This window comes from Pseudorasbora parva, chromosome 3, assembly GCF_024679245.1.
Source record: "Pseudorasbora parva isolate DD20220531a chromosome 3, ASM2467924v1, whole genome shotgun sequence".
NCBI lineage: Eukaryota > Metazoa > Chordata > Actinopteri > Cypriniformes > Gobionidae > Pseudorasbora > Pseudorasbora parva.
The window spans coordinates 14,614,764-14,633,730 of NC_090174.1; the positions used below are offsets into that span (position 1 = coordinate 14,614,764).

General features: G+C 38.4%; 2 protein-coding genes across 4 annotated transcripts in view; one reads left to right on the forward strand and one right to left on the reverse strand.

The window, feature by feature from the left end:
• The window catches only part of ntrk2b (neurotrophic tyrosine kinase, receptor, type 2b), a 36,483-nt gene extending 19,498 nt beyond the window's left edge, over positions 1-16,985 (reverse strand). The window contains exons 1-9 of the mRNA XM_067437885.1: positions 16,288-16,985; positions 14,049-14,123; positions 13,890-13,961; positions 13,710-13,778; positions 13,454-13,599; positions 13,202-13,353; positions 7,961-8,093; positions 3,533-3,847; positions 3,423-3,437 (exon numbers count right to left, since the gene is read on the reverse strand). Coding sequence (XP_067293986.1) covers positions 3,423-3,437; positions 3,533-3,847; positions 7,961-8,093; positions 13,202-13,353; positions 13,454-13,599; positions 13,710-13,778; positions 13,890-13,961; positions 14,049-14,123; positions 16,288-16,502 — 1,192 coding nt within the window. The 5' untranslated portion in view covers positions 16,503-16,985. The remainder of the gene's footprint in view (positions 1-3,422; positions 3,438-3,532; positions 3,848-7,960; positions 8,094-13,201; positions 13,354-13,453; positions 13,600-13,709; positions 13,779-13,889; positions 13,962-14,048; positions 14,124-16,287) is intronic.
• Positions 16,986-18,172: 1,187 nt separating this feature from the next.
• Positions 18,173-18,967, forward strand: part of hnrpkl (heterogeneous nuclear ribonucleoprotein K, like) — a 35,450-nt gene continuing 34,655 nt past the window's right edge. For all 3 annotated transcript variants that reach the window (XM_067437880.1, XM_067437882.1, XM_067437884.1), the window contains exon 1: positions 18,173-18,254. The gene's annotated coding sequence lies outside the window, so the exon portion shown is untranslated. The remainder of the gene's footprint in view (positions 18,255-18,967) is intronic.

An 18,967-nucleotide genomic window follows, 5' to 3' on the forward strand; every position in this document is an offset into this window, starting at 1 on the left:
AAGAACAGAGGGCATTGCGCGTTTTTGCGTGATGCGAAGAGATCTACGGCAGCCTGACCGTATCTCAGCCACAGCTGACTCATCACCTGTGGGTGGAGCGTCCACTCTCCGTACATGGGATTCCCACTGGACAGCAAATCTGCTCCTCTGTTCATTATCCCCGGTACATGTGTCGCTCGTAACGACAGGAACCGAGTGCTGCCCCACACAATCAAACTCTGAGCCAGACAGTGTAGTTGGCGAGAACGTACACCCCCTGTCTGTTTATGTACGCTACCACAGTTGTGTTGTCTGTTCTGACCAACACATGATATCCCTGAATGAGCTGAATAAAGTGATTTAGCGCTAGTAGCACTGTAAGCAGCTCTAGGTAATTTATGTGTTTCTCCCTTTGAGTTGGAGACCACACCCCTCGCACCGTTCTGCTCTTGAGCACTGCTCCCCAGCCCGCTGAACCTGGGGGCGATGACACGATAGTCTGAGTATCCCCGTTTTGCCTGAGGCGTGAAATTCACGCATGCAGGCAGGTATGGTCTAGCTGTAGGCTTTCTAGGGAGACAAGTTTCAAATGCTTCTCCCTCCTTCCTCCTCAGATCACACTGCTGATGCATGGCTGTGACAGTAGAGCAGAACAGTGCTTTGGGGTCCACGGGGGCATCAAGGAACTCTACCTTTTCCTTATCGGAAAGGCCAGAGAGACCCAGCCATAATGGGTCTCTCTTTCCCCCCACCACAGCCAAACCCATACTCCTGCCACAGCTTTGTGACATGATGTGCGGAGGTTCAAATCAGCTTTCACACATATCTCCTCCCAGAGGGCTGGGTTGGGAGATCCTGCGTCCAGCTGACGGCCCATCTCCTGCAGGAGCTCCGCCTGGTATGCTGTTAGAAGAGATGTCACATTCAGGACCCTGACGGCCAAAGCAGAGGATTTGTATATCTTCTGGAATGTGGACGCTGTAAATCGATCGGTTTTCCCGGGTAGCGTGGCGCCAGCCGATGAAAGCGCTGCTCTACAACCTAGATGCAGGTGGTTGGCTACTGAAAGCTCCACTTGAGGTGGGTCAGCTAAACCCAACTCCCCCATATCGTTTACATCCAGACGTGCAAACCCTTTGACGGGCACACGGTGTGAGAACGGCTTGTCCCAGTGTCTTTTCATCACCGCCATGCAGGCCGGGACTGCTGGGATGGACTGTCTGACCGGCGCGAGCCGTGATGGTAATCTTTTACCATCGTAGAGATCCCTCTCAGCCCCTTGGCCCAGAGGGCCATTCAATGGAAAGCTTAGCCACGACATACTTCCATAAGGTCTAATTCTACCGCTGGGGAGGAGGGGGGGTCTCCACTCTGGTTTCTGGGTGGACGAGACAGATTAGGCGGGAGGATGGCATCGTCCTCATCATCATCCTCCAAAAGATGAGGGGATAATTCCTCATCTTCATTATCCTCTTCACCGGTTACACCCGCAAGGGCATCAAAGAGAGGGGGGAGGTTAGGGGATTCCACATCCATGGTCTCACCCCAGCTACTAGGCTCTAGTGGCTGCTTAGCTGTCTCCTCTCTGGGTTGAGTCTGAGAGAAGCATGGGCCCGTGTTTCCTGCTACTCCCAACCTGAGTCTCCTTTCACAGGTTTTAGTAGGAAAACCAGAACAGTTAGAGCAGCTCTCTGGGTCAGATATAGCTGCTTGGGCATGCTTAACACCCAAGCAGGATATGCACAAAGGATGTGGATCCTTAACTGAAATCCATAAGCCACATGAGCACATGCGAGGAGGAGCATCCTTCCCTCAGGTGCTTTCTGCCGTTTTAGCCGTGGCCATAGCTCCTTTGCACCCTCTTCGTTCGGATAAACTTTCACCTTAACGTGTAGGTTTAATTACCCGGAGCAGTGTAACAGAGTAATTCTGAAAATAAACACTTATTTTCCCTGGACCTAATACGAACCGAATCGTATTAGATCGGAATAAAGGATGTTTATTCTCTAAGGATGGAAAAACTCGCCTAAATGCGGACGTTTTTCTCTAACAAAACAGCAAAATTAAGATTTTACCGCGTTTGCGACCGGCGACCTTCGTCTGTAAACTGTTCAGCTGTAAATCCAATAATGCGTCAGTGAGTACAGCTTCCACAAATCTTCACGGGGAAGAAAACGATATATACCAGGGAGGCGGGACTCCCTGATCGCTGTAGCCCTGAATGGTGTAATTGGTGCTTCCGCAGTCGGTCACGCCTGGAGGCTTTCCCTTAGTGAGATACCGAACGGATGTTAGAAAGAGAACTGAGGGAAACACAGATATGATGCAATTGACAGGCGACTCCCTCAACTGCCATGCTGACACATCCCGGGTCCTTGGTTAAAATAGCAATTTTCTCACAATTTACAAATAGTTGGAAACATTTGGGATATTGTAAGTACTCAACTGAAAAAAATATATAATACTGGCCTAGTGGTTTTGGGATATTTTACTCCAAAAATACTACATAGTGCACCTTTAACACCGTGCTATGGGTGGATGTATCCTATTTTACTGTGGGTGTAAACTGAAAGCGATTTCATCACCATTGTCCAACCCCAACTTCCATCGGTCACCATGCCAGGTCCAACTGCCTCCCACGCCATTTCAGAACAGTAGTTTAAATATGCACCAATGGACGAGCTAGACAAAGAAGAATAAGCCAACCATCGCCCCAGAGCCTGAGCCTCACAGTGAGGCTGACCAGGTGTGTGAGCCGGCAACACCCTGAGCCACTGTGGGAGAGCTAGTGGAGTTTGAGGGAATGGAGGTGGGATCCCACCCATGCTCCTGCCACTGAGGGTGACCTATTACTCTCCTTCATCATTGCCGCTGGTCCTGCCAGGTTCTAAGTCTTCTCTATCTTTATTGCTGCTGGTCCCAGCATAAAGCATGTTTCATCACCCTGTACAAAGTCATTGTCATTGATCCAACCCAGCCTCACTCCACCATCTCCGCTTTGTGGTTCGGTCAGTCCGTCAGCCCCACCCACTACTACTCTACTGGTGTTGTGTGGATCTGCCCCCCCCTTCACATCGGTCCTCAGGCACCCTGGCTCCATCTCGGACCTTCAATGCTGCAGTTCCACCTTGGCCTCCAGGACCTTCGGGGTTGCCTGGTCCCATCTGCTCTCTGTCTGTGCCCAAGGCACCACTATTCTTCGGCTTTATTAAGTAAGAAGAATGTGCTTACTTGTCATAAAAATACTGTCATTATGCTAAAAATCTTAAAGGTCTTAAACAGATTTCTTTATGCAAATTATAAATTATTTATTTATTTAGATTTTAGGTTTTTGTTGAGGAGTGATTTCATTTAAAAAGATTCATCCAGCTGACTTTTATATATTAAAAATATGCTTGCTATAATTTACAAAAATACTCTTTTACAAAATTATCTTATCTTACCGTAATAATCTCCCTCTGTGAAAAAAAAAAACATAACAGCGGTTTGCTTGTACACTGTAATAAGCTGTATCATTTAGAACATAATAATAAATCCCATCATAGAGTCATACCTGTCCCTGAGTGGTCCACATCAGGTATGCGCATGAAGTGTGCCGACACATTTCCGCTGTCCTCTCCGAACTCATTGCTGGCCACCAGCGTGTAAATGCCATTATGAATGTGAGTGGGAATGTCCAGCTGCAGACAGCCGTGGTACTCTGTATCTGTGATTTCATGGATTTCAGTTCTGATGTACTGCTGCTCCTCCAGCAGCTTTCCCTCGTGGTACCAGTGCAGATCAGGCTTTGGATTGCCCGTCACAGTGAAAGGTATGCACCAGTCCTGGTTCCTCACAGGCTGGGACAGCTGCACTATAGTAGGGGGAACTGACTCAGAAGAAAGAAGAAGGAGCAGAGGAACGAGAAAGAAGGAAAGAGGGGAGGAGGAGAGGCAGTGTAATCACAGGATGTACCACAGGAGTAAACGAGAGGAACGTGGAAAATTTCGCTGTAGTTTGACGAAAGGAAAGTATCTGACAGCACGTGGAATGGAAGGGTAGTATAGAAGGATTCTAGGGTGAGAGATACAAGAGAATGATAAGAAATGAAGAGGCTTACTGTAATATTACAAAACAACACGAAAAAACATGCAATGCATAACCAAAAGCAAAATGGATAAAAGGATGTCGTTAAAGACTAACAGCTGGTTGCTAACTGGTTTGTCACTGGTAAGTTAAGCAAAAATGAGATGTTATGTTAGACATACAAAAACAGTTGGTTTGTTAAAGGAATAGGTCACTCAGAAAAATTAAAAATAAACTAGTTTTTCCTGCAGAATTTCCAAGCTGCTCTTCAAGATCTGCAGAGTCACACAATCCTTCATAAATCTTTGTAATATGCTGGTTTGGTGTTCAAATCATTATAAAAATGTTTTCAGGATTCTTTGATTCTTTCAGGAAAGTTTCTAAAATGTTACTGTCCCTTTTTTAAATGCACCCCTTGCTGAACTATTAATTTATTTCTACAGACTCCAAAACTTTTGAATGAGTATTTTATTTAATGGAAAAGAACAGCTTGGACCTGAAGGTGAGTAAATAATCTTCATCGAATCTTCACTGAATTCTGGACTTAATTTATCTTAATTTTTCCTAAAACATTTAAGTATTCCTTTAACTATGAAAGTAGCAATAATAACCACACAAAATAAAATGGGTACATTCAACAAGAAGGCTTAAAGCTTACTATTGAGTGGGAAAGCGTTTAAAAGTTTTTCAAGCAGTATTATGCAACAATGTGAGTTTTGTCAGGCCCAGTAGACTAATGTGATAGCTTGAGGGGAAACTTCCTGAATCTTAAGCATTTGGCACATTTTCAAATGTATCTTGAACTCCTAAAAACATCCAATAGTTCAACCTGCCATTCTCTTAAAGGGAGCCATCTAATCTCCACTCACATTCATGTCAAATGACCCAGAGCCTCAAATTCAGTTTGAAAACCTATATTTTGTCAAAATGTCACTTGGAAGACAAATATACAAATCAAAGAAAAATAGGAATAACTTACAATGTCTGTGTGTGTGACTACTCAATGATATTAATTATTACACATTCTGAGAAGCACCTTTAGTAAACAGCCACATTCCACCACTGAAATAATAATTGAGTGGTTTTAGTGATTTTGAGGTTGAGTGATTTTAACTTATGGCCCCCAATCGAAAGTTTGGACACACTTGACTTGATTTATATTCCTTGAAAGTTGATCTAATGGTTGTTTAAATGCTAAAAAATAAATTGTGCCTACATTCAGAATAAGTTCAAAACTATTGGCAACAAGTTTCTAGCAAACATGCAAACTCTACTCTATTTTAAACACTACTATTTAAAATTAGGATGCGCCTCATGATTTTGGTTGAGGGAAGCCCAGAGTGTGCACAGCTATAAATGATGTCCCTGTAAAGGGCAAAGGTTGGTGACTTTTAAGCTCAAATATAAGATATGTTAGATTTAACATTTTCACTACATAATTCCCATACTTCAATCTCTTTTATTTCTTAGTTTTGTAAGAAAATAACTTTACTTTTATTCAAAAATTTGGAACATATAGTCATAATAAAGTCAGAAGCTTAACTCAGAAGCTAACTATGTTTACTACAACTGTTTAGTTGCTTAGATAGCTCACTCAATCCTTGTAGCTAACGTTACCTTCTTCACTATCTCAGCTGAAACAACAGTCATTTGACAAGGATATTTGTTAAATAAATATACATTTTTGAGAACTGAAGTATGATTATTTTGCAGCGGGTGAGTGGTAAACATGGCGCTGACTATTTTGATTGGCTTCTACAATACTTTGTTTGGCTAAATAAATCGACTTTTAAATCAGTACTCTACTGTCAAACTGTAACTACTGTACAAACAACATATTTACACACTACCCAGTTCAGTTTGTGATTCAAAGTTAAGAAGCTATCATTGTAAAATCATTGCCATGACGGATGGTATAGATGTGTTAGCTGTGCAGTGAAACACCCAATCACAGCCGAACTCTGCTTTAATATTCACAACCCTTCCAAATAAGGCAAAAACAGAGAATTACATCCAAGGGACAATTTCTAGGGTTGTAAATGGACCTGTAAAACCATATCTGGAAAATGATTGACCTTAAAGGGATACTTCACCGCTTTTTCATATTAAACAATGTTATTTCCTTAACTAAAACGAGGTGATCCATACCTCTTGTGTCTCAGTGCGTGCACTTAATCTCTCTGACGCGCGATGATGATCTGATAGCATCTAGCTTGGCCCACTAAGCCCAGTTCCAAACAAAAATGAAAAATCCCCTCTCACTCTCTCATTTATGTCAATAGGGGGGAGGGGGAGATGTGAGGGTTTTTTTTCAGGTGTGACTTTTTACTGCACCGAGCCGAAGTACTTTCAGAAGTGCTATTCTGCCATACATTATAGATCTCGTTTTTAATCCGCTTAGAAAAACGCCACATTCTATTTTGTGTCTCCAAACTTGATCGTTCAACTATTCGTGTAACTGTATTTAAATAGGGGAAACGTGGAAGTGTTTGGTCGCTTCTAACTTGATCTCTGTTTGGTACCATAGTGAATGAACTGGGCTTAGTGGGCTAAGCTAAATGCTATCAGATCGTCACCGCGCGTTAAAGAGATTAAGTGCACGCGCTCAGACGAGAGAGGTATGTGTCAACTCGTCTTATTTAAGGAAATAACATAGTTTAATATGAAAAAACGGTGAAGTAACCCTTTTAGAAAAGCCATACACCCTCTATTTAGATATCAGAGAACAAATTAAAATATTGTTTCAAATCATTCTAGGGCACCTTTAAAAAAATCTAATTATGTTAGATTGTTACTTTTTTTTTTTTTTTTAAAGTGCGTCTGTAGGATTGCACTCTCACTTTTGGTTTTCTCTCACTTTTCTTTCAGATATACTTTCACAAAATCTTTGCTTTTAGTATAGTTTATAAACAGTTCTAACTGAAATAAAATGCATCCTCTATGTTAGTGTTTTTCAGCTGTTTCAGCTTGAATAGTTTTCATTCATGGTGTAAAAGGGTGAGGATGCCACACAACCTGTCCACGTTGGTATCTGCCAAATTTGGATTGCTCCTAACCAAGTGAAATTCAATAGCAATCCTACTAATTCACAATCCATTGCTAGTATCTTTGAAGAGAAGAAATTAAGATCTGCACCAAGATCCAATAATGATGTTTAATTCATAAATTAATCATTGCTAATTTGACCCCCAATGAATTGGTTGAACTGGTTCAGTTTGCAAAAAATATTAATTTCTGTAATTAACTCAGTCGGCCAAATTTAATTTCTGTGAATTAAATTGCATCAGTTCACAGAAATTCAATTTGGCCAACTGACAAATTTAGATTTGATCAGTCACTAGAAAATGTTCAATTGGAAATGGAATTATGTTTTTTTTTTTTTTTTACAGTGCTGATACAATTGTATAGTAAAGCAAGTTAGAAAGTTAATACCTCTCTGATTCAGTGATCCAGAATTCACTTTGGTCTTGTGAACTGGTCTTGTGCAACTCAAAATAAGCCAAGAACCAGGAGAAATATGATCCTCAGAGCTCCAGTGTACTGACTCCTAATTATTCATAATAAGGTCAGACTAAGCTATAACCCGTTTTAGCACTATTATATCTGAGTGACTACTAGGACATTAAAACCCCTCTCTCTTTAAATAGGTATTTTGAGCATGAGGAAGTAGGTAGTAGTAGTAGTCCTTTAAAATTTGAAATGAGTATTTATACTTTTATATAATTATGGAGTAATATTTAATCAAAGTTTCTTTTAATCAAATACAGAATGTCTATGCTTGGTCTATGACTTGTCATCACCCTCTATTTGAGCTTTAGGCCTTCTGTCAGATGGGGGATTGGAATGAAACTTAACTTGGGGCTCAATAAACAAAACAATGCAAAGCAAATCCACTCATGAGATTGTGAGTTCTTACAGAGAATATTGAGAATGACTGAAGCTTCACTCTGGCCCACAATGTTCTCGGCACTACAGGCAAGCTCTCTGCCGTTGTCATCAGGTGAAAGTCCACTTAGAGTTAGTGCAGACTGAAGCTCCATTTTGCTGATCTGTGAAAAAGAAACTGAATTAACTCGAATCTGATCTGAATATGTTTATACATCAAGCTAATATTGGCTGTTATGCTTATTTGAATTATGTAGACTCCATTTGAAACATACACTTTTACATTTACTGAAGAAAATGTGAATTGTGCTTGGTCTCAAGTACCCCAGCCTATTACCAAATCACCTACTTTTTGTATTCAAAAGAGCTTGGATATTCTATAAACTTTTCACTTTTATTTTTCCTCTGTCCCATTTTTTTTTTTGTGGAGAATGTTGTATCCATCAAAATCAAAATTAGTTTATATTTACAAATTACAAATAAGTTGGTAAGTGCAAACATTGGAAATATTTTCTTACAAATCACAGATTATTGATTTGATTGCATTTTACAAAATGTCCCATTTTTTTCTGGAAATGGGGTTGTATTTGAATTTTTCTCAAATTATATTAAATTAGTACACAATTACCATCGCACACATGTTGGTAATAGATAGGTGCGTGGGACGAAGGATAACCATATCCAAAAATCTCAACAAACAAAAGGAATTCCCTTTCCTTTTGATACTTACACTATCAATACTTGCAAAAAAATCTAAAACTTTTATTAGCAACCCGAAACGTTGCTAATTATATTTAAAATTGCATTTAATATATATCTAATATATATCTAATATATATCTTTATTTTCCCCAAGACAAAAACATTTAAAGTAAAAACAATATTTATTATGCAAACTTAAAGACCATGCTTAATTCATTTTTTTTTCTTTAGAAATAATCTAAATGTTACTTGGTAATAAAAAAAATATAATGTTAGTATAATATAATAATATAACTTAATTTCACAATAAACAAAATCTAAATTAGTTACTGTATAATCTGAAAGTATAATTTTACCTTGTTGTTTTCCATTATGTACTAAAAAATATAACTAAATTATTAAAACCCACAATCATTTCTGCAGTCAGTAACGATAGCCATTGTGTTTTCGCATATCAACACTCTAGTATCAAATGAAAATGCTATTCAAATTTTTTTCTTTTAATTGTTTCTGGGGAATGGTATTTGCTTTAACCTAAAACAAGTTTGACTTTCGATTAGACCAACATAAAATACACGGTAAATAAATTACACTTGTTTTACTTTTTTCAGTGTTTCCATGAGTATGAGATTTCTCATAAATCTGAGATTACTAGGCAAAATTACAAATCTTTCATATCTTTAAAACAAGATCTAAGAGCTAACAAGATCATTCATATCTTTACCACAAACTGTGCTGGTTGAGTTATTTGTCATACTCAAAAAGTTAAGATTCATGATGTTAGTGATGCTCGCCATACTCTTCTTTAACTATTCAGTAACACCAAACATCCCAGGCGAACAAAGCACCATTAACTGGAGCTAAATAATTTATGTTCTTATTCTACACCTCAGTGTATTTAATCTGTCATACAGACTTCTATACCATGGTTGAAGGCTCATTTAATGTAAGTATAGTGAGCATTTTAAATATTAATGGAAATATAATGCTTGCAGGCTAGAATCAAGCATCTGTGGTTTCAGCGCTGTGATCAGTCATGATTTTTGAAAACCCATCATAAGATGCTACAGAGATGAAATATTTAAATGTCCTTAATGTGTAAAACTGGTGCAAGTAGTAGTGAGGTTAAAACTGATGTGAGGATGGCGGATCTGTAGTCCTATACAAGGGCTATTGTAAAATATGATCACTGTGGAGCCCCAACAGGGACATTGTGAATAAATACGAGATAGAAGGAAAAATATATATTTCAACGCTTTTGCATTCACATGCAAAAGTTTTGCGCATCCTCGAGAAACTTAGCGTTTGTTGGCAAAATCTTTGTGCTCCCTCACATAACTATTGTACAAAAATATAGAGAAATTTTGCTACATTTTTGAGTGTAAATCTTTTCTGTTCTTTGTGAGCGAACGCAAAGTTTCTCGGGGGACGCAAAACAGTTGCAAGAGAATGCAAAAGCATAATTTTTCCTCCCATCTCATATAGTCTTTCTTCACCTAGTCCCTTAGGGGCTCTGTAGTCCACCTAGTTTATCATCAGGATCTAAGGTTATCATTTTGTAGAAGATCTCATGATGCTATGCATCTTCATAAAATGGTCAATTTGAATGGTCAAAGCTTAAGATATTTTGGCTGTTGTTTGGAATTAAATGCATATTAGCAAAATTACATTGATAGGGTTAGTTAACCCAAAAATCACTCAATTAATTCACAATAACAATCAATAACAATCACTCACTCTCATGTCATTCCAAGAACAAAAGACTTTCACAAAAGATTTTTATGACTCATGCATATTTCTCTCCCTCTTTAGAAAGTCCATTCCAACAACTCACGGTTGAAAAACATTATAAAAGCATTGTAATGATTCGAGCATTTAAATCTGATATTATTAATCTGAGCATTTTACAATAAAATCTTCTGAAGACACGATCACTATATATGATAAAACAGATTTAATTTAGGCTTTCATTCACATTAAACATGGCGTCACATTAAACACAAGCTTGTTCTCGAAAGAACTCGAGATTCTCTTTACCATATTTTAATGTGTTTACCTTTATGTATGCATATTATTGATCGATATTTATATAAGACTTGGATTAAACCACTCAAATCATATGGATCACTTTTAGTCTTACCTAATCTGTTTATAAAGTTTCATAGATTTGATGGAATGGACATTCAATGGAATTACAGAAATCTCAAGTTTTATTAAAAATAAATAAGATAAATTAAAGTCTTAAAGGTTTGAAACAAATTGAGGGTGAATAACTGAAGAGAGAACTGATGTTTCATTTTTGGGTTAATTTTTTAAACTATCCTTTAAAAGGGTAATGACATTTTTTTTTCTATTATTTTAAAATGTTCCTTGAGGTTCAATTGTAGTGTTCAATACAAGTTTTCTGTGCACGCAAGCGCGCCCACACACACACACACACACACACACACACACACACACACACACACACACACACACACACTGTTTTAGAAAATGGGAATAAAATATAAACTGTGTCAGAACACATTTATCTTGATAATGTCAGATAACTTTAATAGAAAGGTTTGTAATGGACTACAATCAACCAATCAGCTGTCAGCTATTAAATTTAAGTACACTATTAGTTAATACCAATTTAGGTCAACCATATGTAATATATATATATATATATATATATATATATATATATATATATATATATATATACACTCACCTAAAGGATTATTAGGAACACCTGTTCAATTTCTCATTAATGCAATTATCTAATCAACCAATCACATGGCAGTTGCTTCAATGCATTTAGGGGTGTGGTCCTGGTCAAGACAATCTCCTGAACTCCAAACTGAATGTCAGAATGGCAAAGAAAGGTGATTTAAGCAATTTTGAGCATGGCATGGAATATTTCCCAATCTGCTCAGTTACTGGGATTTTCACGCACAACCATTTCTAGGGTTTACAAAGAATGGGGTGAGAAGGGAAAAACATCCAGTATGTGGCAGTCCTGTGGGTGAAAATGTCTTGTTAATGCTAGAGGTCAGAGAAGAATGGGCAGACTGATTTAAGCTGATAGAAAAGCAACTTTGACTGAAATAACCACTCGTTACAACCAAGGTATTAAGCAAAGCATTTGTGAAGCCACAACACGCACAACCTTGAGGCGGATGGACTACAACAGCAGAAGACCCCACCGGGTACCACTCATCTCCACTACAAATAGGAAAAAGAGGCTACAATTTGCACAAGCTCACCAAAATTGGACAGTTGAAGATTGGAAAAATGTTACCAGGTTTGATGAGTCTCGATTTCTGTTGAGACATTCAGATGGTAGAGTCAGAATTTGGCGTAAACAGAATGAGAGCATGGATCCATCATGCCTTGTTACCACTGTGCAGGCTGGTGGTGGTGGTGTAATGGTGTGGGGGATGTTTTCTTGGCACATTTTAGGCCCCTTAGTGCTAATTGGGCATCGTTTAAATGCCACAGCCTACCTGAGGATTGTTTCTGACCATGTCCATCCCTCTATGACCACCATATATCCTCTGATAGCTACTTCCAGCAGGATAATGTCACAGAGTTTGAATCATTTCAAATTGGTTTCTTGAACATGACAATGAGTTCACTGTACTAAAATGGCCCCCACAGTCACCAGATCTCAACCCAATAGAGCATCTTTGGGATGTGGTGTTATGGGAGCTTTATGCCCTGGATGTGCCCATGCATCAACTGCATGATGCTATCCTATCAATATGGGCCAACATTTCTAAGGAATGCTCTCAGCACCCTGTTGAATCAATGCCACATAGAATTAAGGCAGTTCTGAAGGTAAAGGGGGGTAAAAAACAGGATTAATATGGTGTTCGTAATAATCCTTGAGTGTATATTTATATATATAATTTTCGACTGTTTTTCTGACCTTCTGTCTGAAATAATCTTTTTTTAAAGGGTCAGCTCCTATAAAGCTCATCAGTAAACAGCCACCGTTATGATTGGCTAACATCATTGGATGCATAAGAAACAGTATCAGCACTCACTCGCTATTGCATGAAAGTAAGTGTTTTGAAGACAGTATCCATAAAACCACAATTTACAAAGAACTATGAAATCATTTACTTACGGTTTGTAATGCAGCTGCTGTCAGATCCAATACAGTTGGCTGCTTAATCTTTCAACAAAAGTTTTTTTGCAAACTCTCTCTATAACACTGTGCCTTGATTACAAAACAAAATGCTCCAAACAAACATAAAATCCTCTGACGCCAATCAGGACACCATTAAAATCAACCACCCACTTGTTTCCAATGCTGGGATCCTCCAACTTGATTTCTCATATCATGACCCCTTTAAAATCATGACTATAATTATATTTGTCAACAAAAAATGGAATGTTGAGTAGATTGCATTGCATTGTGGGAAACAAATTGCACATAGTGTGTTTTGTTTGAATACTGCACATTTAGCAGGTCTAAACCTACAGAAGATTTGCATGCTTCCTACAATATGCATACTGCAGAAACACTATGTTAGTATGCTATTCAATCTAGCTTTATACTTTAAGAGAAAACAGGTTGTTACCTCATGACTGGTTGAGAGAGGAGGGTGATCACTAGAATTTACGCTCCAGGAGAGCTCAGGGGTCGGGGCTCCAGACACACTGCACATCACAGTAGCATCACTTCCTGCCATTTGACTAATGACAGAAGGGATGACCTCGACACGTGGATACTCTGAAATAATGACAGAAATGGCATGTTTATAAGAACTATATTTTAGCACTTCTTACCAAAAACTGTGCGACTTAGATGTGCAGTTTTTGAGTTCCATTACCACATGCGGGAAGAGTGAGTCTAAAGAGGGCTTTTGCTCTTCCTCCTTCCTGTAGACACTGCAGACCCTCTCTCTCACTATCATCCAACCAGACTTTGATCCAGATGTTCTCACATGCACATTGCAAAGGGTTCCCAGAGAGCAACCTAAAAGAGAACCCAAACAGCCTTCAGGAACCAAAGGATGCTTTGTTTGCTGCACATGCAGCGCACTCTACATAGTTTTGTATGTATTTTTAATGAAAAGAAGATCTTACAAAGTCGACAAGTTTGAATTTCTAATTGCCATCCAAGAGAGTGTTGATAAGTTATTGTCTCTGAGATTCCTACAAATAGAAAACAAAAAGACTCAATTACTTGACAATAAAGATTTCTTTGAAAACATCACAGATTTGCTTAATAATTACATTTCAATTAAGTTTTTTAAAAAGACTCACAGATATTGAAGTTTAGAATTGTTGAAGAAGGCCATCGTAGATACATATGTCAGGTGAGTATTGGTTACTGTTCTGTGTGAGACAGGAAATGCTCACATAAGTCCTGCTCTTCTATGAAGTTTCAACATTTTCCATGACATTAAAATATCAAATACTCACAAATTCCTGAGATTTGAGTAGAACTTCATATGGTCCTCATTAATTGTAAATAGCCTTTTTTGATTTGAGATATAACTGTGTAAAAGAAAGGAAAGATTAGTACCCTTACAAAAGTACAGCGGTATATTGATGAATATACCACAATTGCACCATGATTTATTGAAGATGATTCTCATTTTTGTATATCATATTTCCCTATCATGGCATATATATATATATATATATATATATATATATATATATATATATATATATATATATATATATATGGTGTTGTTCAAATGCTTGGGGTTGGAATGATTTTTTATGTTTTTCAAATAAGTCAAAATACAGTAAAAAAGATTACAGTGAAAAATTCAGTGGAATAGTTTTACAATTTAAAAATAACTATTTTCTATTTTAATATATGGTACGATGTAAATTATTCCTGTGATGGAAAAGCTGAAAGTTCAGTATCATTACTCGATCCAATTGCCAGCATCACATGATTCTTCAGAAAGCATTAATATGCTGTGTTATAATATAGATACATACATGTTCTATCACTATCAGTGCTGAAAACAGTTGTGCTGCTTATTACTTGTGTGAAAACAGTATTTCTTTCAGAATTCGTTGATGAATAGAAAGATCAATAAAAGAAAGCAACAATGTCTTTATTGTCTCTTTCAATCAATTTCATGCATCCTTGCTGAATAAAAGTAGAACATCTTACTAACTCCAAACATTTGAACGCTATTGTACCTACTTAAGTAGTAGTAGTAGTAATAATAATAATAACAATAATAATAATAATAATAATAATAATAATAATAATAATAATAATAATAATAATACTTTTTTTGATTGATTGCATTTTTGGTACTTTTTTTTTTACTAGTCTAGTAAGTTTAAGTATTAGAATATGAACAGGTATAGAATTAATTAAGCCAATGGTTTTCAGAGAATATAAATAAGTAGGCTACAGCATGTAGCCTACTTGCTCATGTTACTAAAATGTAGTCGATTTCCAAGAAAATTATGCTTCTTTTTAGCTAGCGTAATAAGTTTCAGTAGTTATATGAGAACGTATAATTTAACAAGACATTGCTAATTACTCGCCTAACAAAAACTCATTCAAGCCAACTGTTTTCATTGCGCACTGACATGTAAAAACGACTGTAAAAATAAAATAAAAATATCAACAGGCAGATTTTTTTTTCTTTTCTTTCAGAGACAGCTCTAATTTGACCGTCAAATCGTCACATATGAACCAGTTAATAAAGGTGCGCGTGAAAAAGACATGATTTCACTATACAGCGCGCACATGACTGGAGTGGGTCCAGTGAGCCGTTGTCGTGGAAACGGAGTGACATATTTGCGTAGGCGCCGATGCCTATTGCTCTGCGGACACGTTAGACTACTCCCCAACTAGCCATACACAACAATTCATGGAATAATGTATGCGTAAAACTTAATTTCATTCTGAAATAACAACAATTTATAAGCGTTTCCCTCCCGGCAGGCCTAAAGGGACATTTTTTTCCCCAAGCCCAAGCCATTTGACGGTCTCTCAAGTCAGTCAGTCCTGCCTAATGCAGGCACTCGAGCAGATCAGATCAGCACTGTCTGTGAATCGGACGCCGTATCTTAATCGATATGCATCTAATTGAGTTATGTGGCCGATTTATACATTTGAGTGCAAGCCGATAGTTTTTTCTCATTTATTCCTGCTAATAGCTATGGTAGAGAAAGTCAGTTGAGGTGAGTCAGCAACCCCACAAAATAATTCTCTGAGTGATCATCTTTATATAAAAAAATACCCTTTAGATATGCTAGTATGCCAACTTATTGCTTACATACCGTGCCCCCGACCCCTTACAACCGCTCTCATCCTCTCACACACGACATAATGTCTGTTGCATGTCAGCCTATGGTTGTTTGATGTCAAGTGCTCATATGCACGCCCTGAATTATCGTAGCAAACTCCACACATGCTCATAGCGGTTGCTGAAATGGCCAGGTTGAGGATGTCATGGAGTGCACTAAACTTATTTCGTCCCTCGACGAATTGAGGAATCTACCCACACACCTCACGCGCACACGCTCACAAACACACGCGCATGTTTTTTCCCCTCTCTCTCTCTCTCTCTCTCTCTCTCTCTCTCTCTCTCTCTCTCTCTCTCTCTCTCTCTCTCTCTTCACGCATCCGTGAAGCTGGAGCAGGTCTCCGGTTTATTTCTCACTAAAACACTCCACTTACATATCCGTGATGTTTTCCATGTCAGACTCTGGCACCAAGACAGGGAAATCCTCGATCCCTGGTTCTTGATCGATACACGAGATCCTCGAGGCATTGCAAAAGCACGACACAGGACAAGCCGAGCTGAGCCTCAGCAGCCCGAATAAAACCCCACACAACCCCCAGCGAGCCATTCCATGAACCCCTGCGGTCATAGCAGGTCTAGCGCGATGCATTCACTGTTGTGTAATGTCTTATAGTATTTTCAGCAATTCCGAGATGAGACGCCGCTGCTGTGGGATGCGCAAAGACGTTGTGCGCGACGCGAGACTGTCATGGAGTGGCCTTTTCTGGTCTCCGCAGAAAGGTGATAACGCAACGGGAAAATGTTCGCGTGCCAATATGTTGCGCTATCCGGTCTTCGCTTCTTCCAGACGCGGTGGTAAAACGTGTGGCCGCAGGCTGTGTGTCTACGGGCTGCGGTGGTGACGCTGACGTCTCACATCCAGCGCTGAGGAAGAAAACAAGCGAGACAGTGTGCGTGTGCGCGCGCGTGTGAAGAGGCAGCAGCGCGTACCTGCAAGCGCCTATTGATTACCGACCGCATCTCCCTCAGCCATCGCTGTAATTACATGTGGAGGGGGACGTTAAAGATGCTCTCAGCGATGCCATATCGGCTATAATTGATCACCTATGTTGTCAATTGGGCTATCTTGGGGAAACTGACAGGGACGAGGGGATTTGGTATAGGATGTCAAAATATAGCCTAGCTATAATTATTTTTATATCGAGTCATTTGGGAAATTATTTGATTGTTTTCATTTTTTTCCCATCTGTTTAACAGTTCAATGTGAGCTGGCTGTGTTGCTTTTCCATCACGCTCTTTTTAGCAATACCACAACTTCATGAATAGCCATTACTGGAGAGTGACGTGCTGTTTGACGCACAAGATGGGCTGCATCTAGAAAAATAATTACTAAACAAAAATGCCAGGATGTTTTTTTTTCCTACTGATGTCAGTCTCGCATTCCAATCGCATGCAGTGTAGACTATGGCAAGGAGACGAAATTATACTAATAATATAAATAATATTACTTCGGGGTGTTAATCAATTGATCAATTTATGTGAACTGAAGCGATGGATCCGGGAAATGCGCCTTTTAATATCACATTCGACAGCAATGCTTGCATTTCAACGTGCGCGTTCATCTTTGGTGAGAAGTTAGCCCATCTGTAGCCTACCAGATTCCACAAGTTATATAAATATTTTGAGTTCATTTCAGTAGAAGTAGGCTAGACTGAGGGCCCTTGGTTTAGGAAAATACTAGAGCCAAAAGATGAAGTGAAAGGTGACAGACTGTTATATTTTTACCAGGAGAGGGCGACAAAGGCATAAAGCAAAACGGTATTTTTTTTTTTTTTTTTTTGTATCACGGTCAATGTGAGCTGCAATCACAGAATTAATTATTTGATTTTTCCCTTTACACAAATGATTACATTCCGGCCATCATTTTGGTCGTTAAAAAGAGTCAACGTTAACGTTACTAGATTTTGTCGGTCCAGTTTTGAAGCCTATTGTTTTTCATAATACATAGTGAACCAAACCACTTAATGAGAGGCTGCAGCTTGACCAACAAATAATTTGCGAGTACAAAAAAATTAATAAAAAATCTTTGTATTTATACAAATATATTAAACGCAAGATAAAGACAGGACGGTGCTTCTCAGTTGCTATGACGATAACCTGCAATGAAGAATGCTAAAAGGCGGGGCAATAATACAAGACTGACAGCCTAGTTACCCAATTAGATTCTTAGTCTTTATGTTGACAGTCTTTGTAACCAATACAACTGCGCGTTTGAGTTATGGTATAGCCAATCACGAAGCTAAAAAAAAACGCACGTAAACCTAACCTACAATGAAATCAAGGTAGAAAGGCGCAGAAATTTCGGACGAAAATTGGTGTGACGGAAAAGGGCTGCCTGCAGGTTTGTTAAACATTTTGAACCATATAACAACAAAGGCACTCCGTTGAAGATGTTACTGTTATTTCCGGGAATAATAAACAACATAAATATTGAGCGTTGACTATTATATACGTCGCCGTGTTGTAAATTAGCTTGCTAGCTTGCTAAGATAAGCATTTCTCAAAATGGAGAGTTTCCTGCTGGTCGGATGGAACAGTCATCGGACATTAACGCTAATTCCTACTGCTAACTGTTATCCAACCAAAGCACGCTGAAACAAAAGGTTTATAAATAAGAAAAGTAAACGGGACTGACCAAATCCCGTGTTGTCATTTTTGCAAGCCATTTTGTGTCCATATATCGTAAGAACAAAATAGGACATTTATTTACAAATTTTGACAGATTTTCTTGATTAAGTCCGCTAAATTTGCATGTATTTTTCTCGTGAAGTTAAGTAAATGCAGCTGTGTTGTCAATTAACGAAGGCATGTACTGATATGGTTACTGTAACTGTAAGGCTAGTAGGCTAAATGCTAACGTTATTTGCGCACCATTTTGAAGCACCGGGGGCCCTTGACACAGCCCTAGATAAGTCATTATAACCAATGTGAATGTTAGTTAACGCTTAACGGTATATCCTATGCGATATATTTCTTTCTTTTTTTGGTTATATATATATATATATATATATATATATATATATATATATATATATATATATATATATATATATA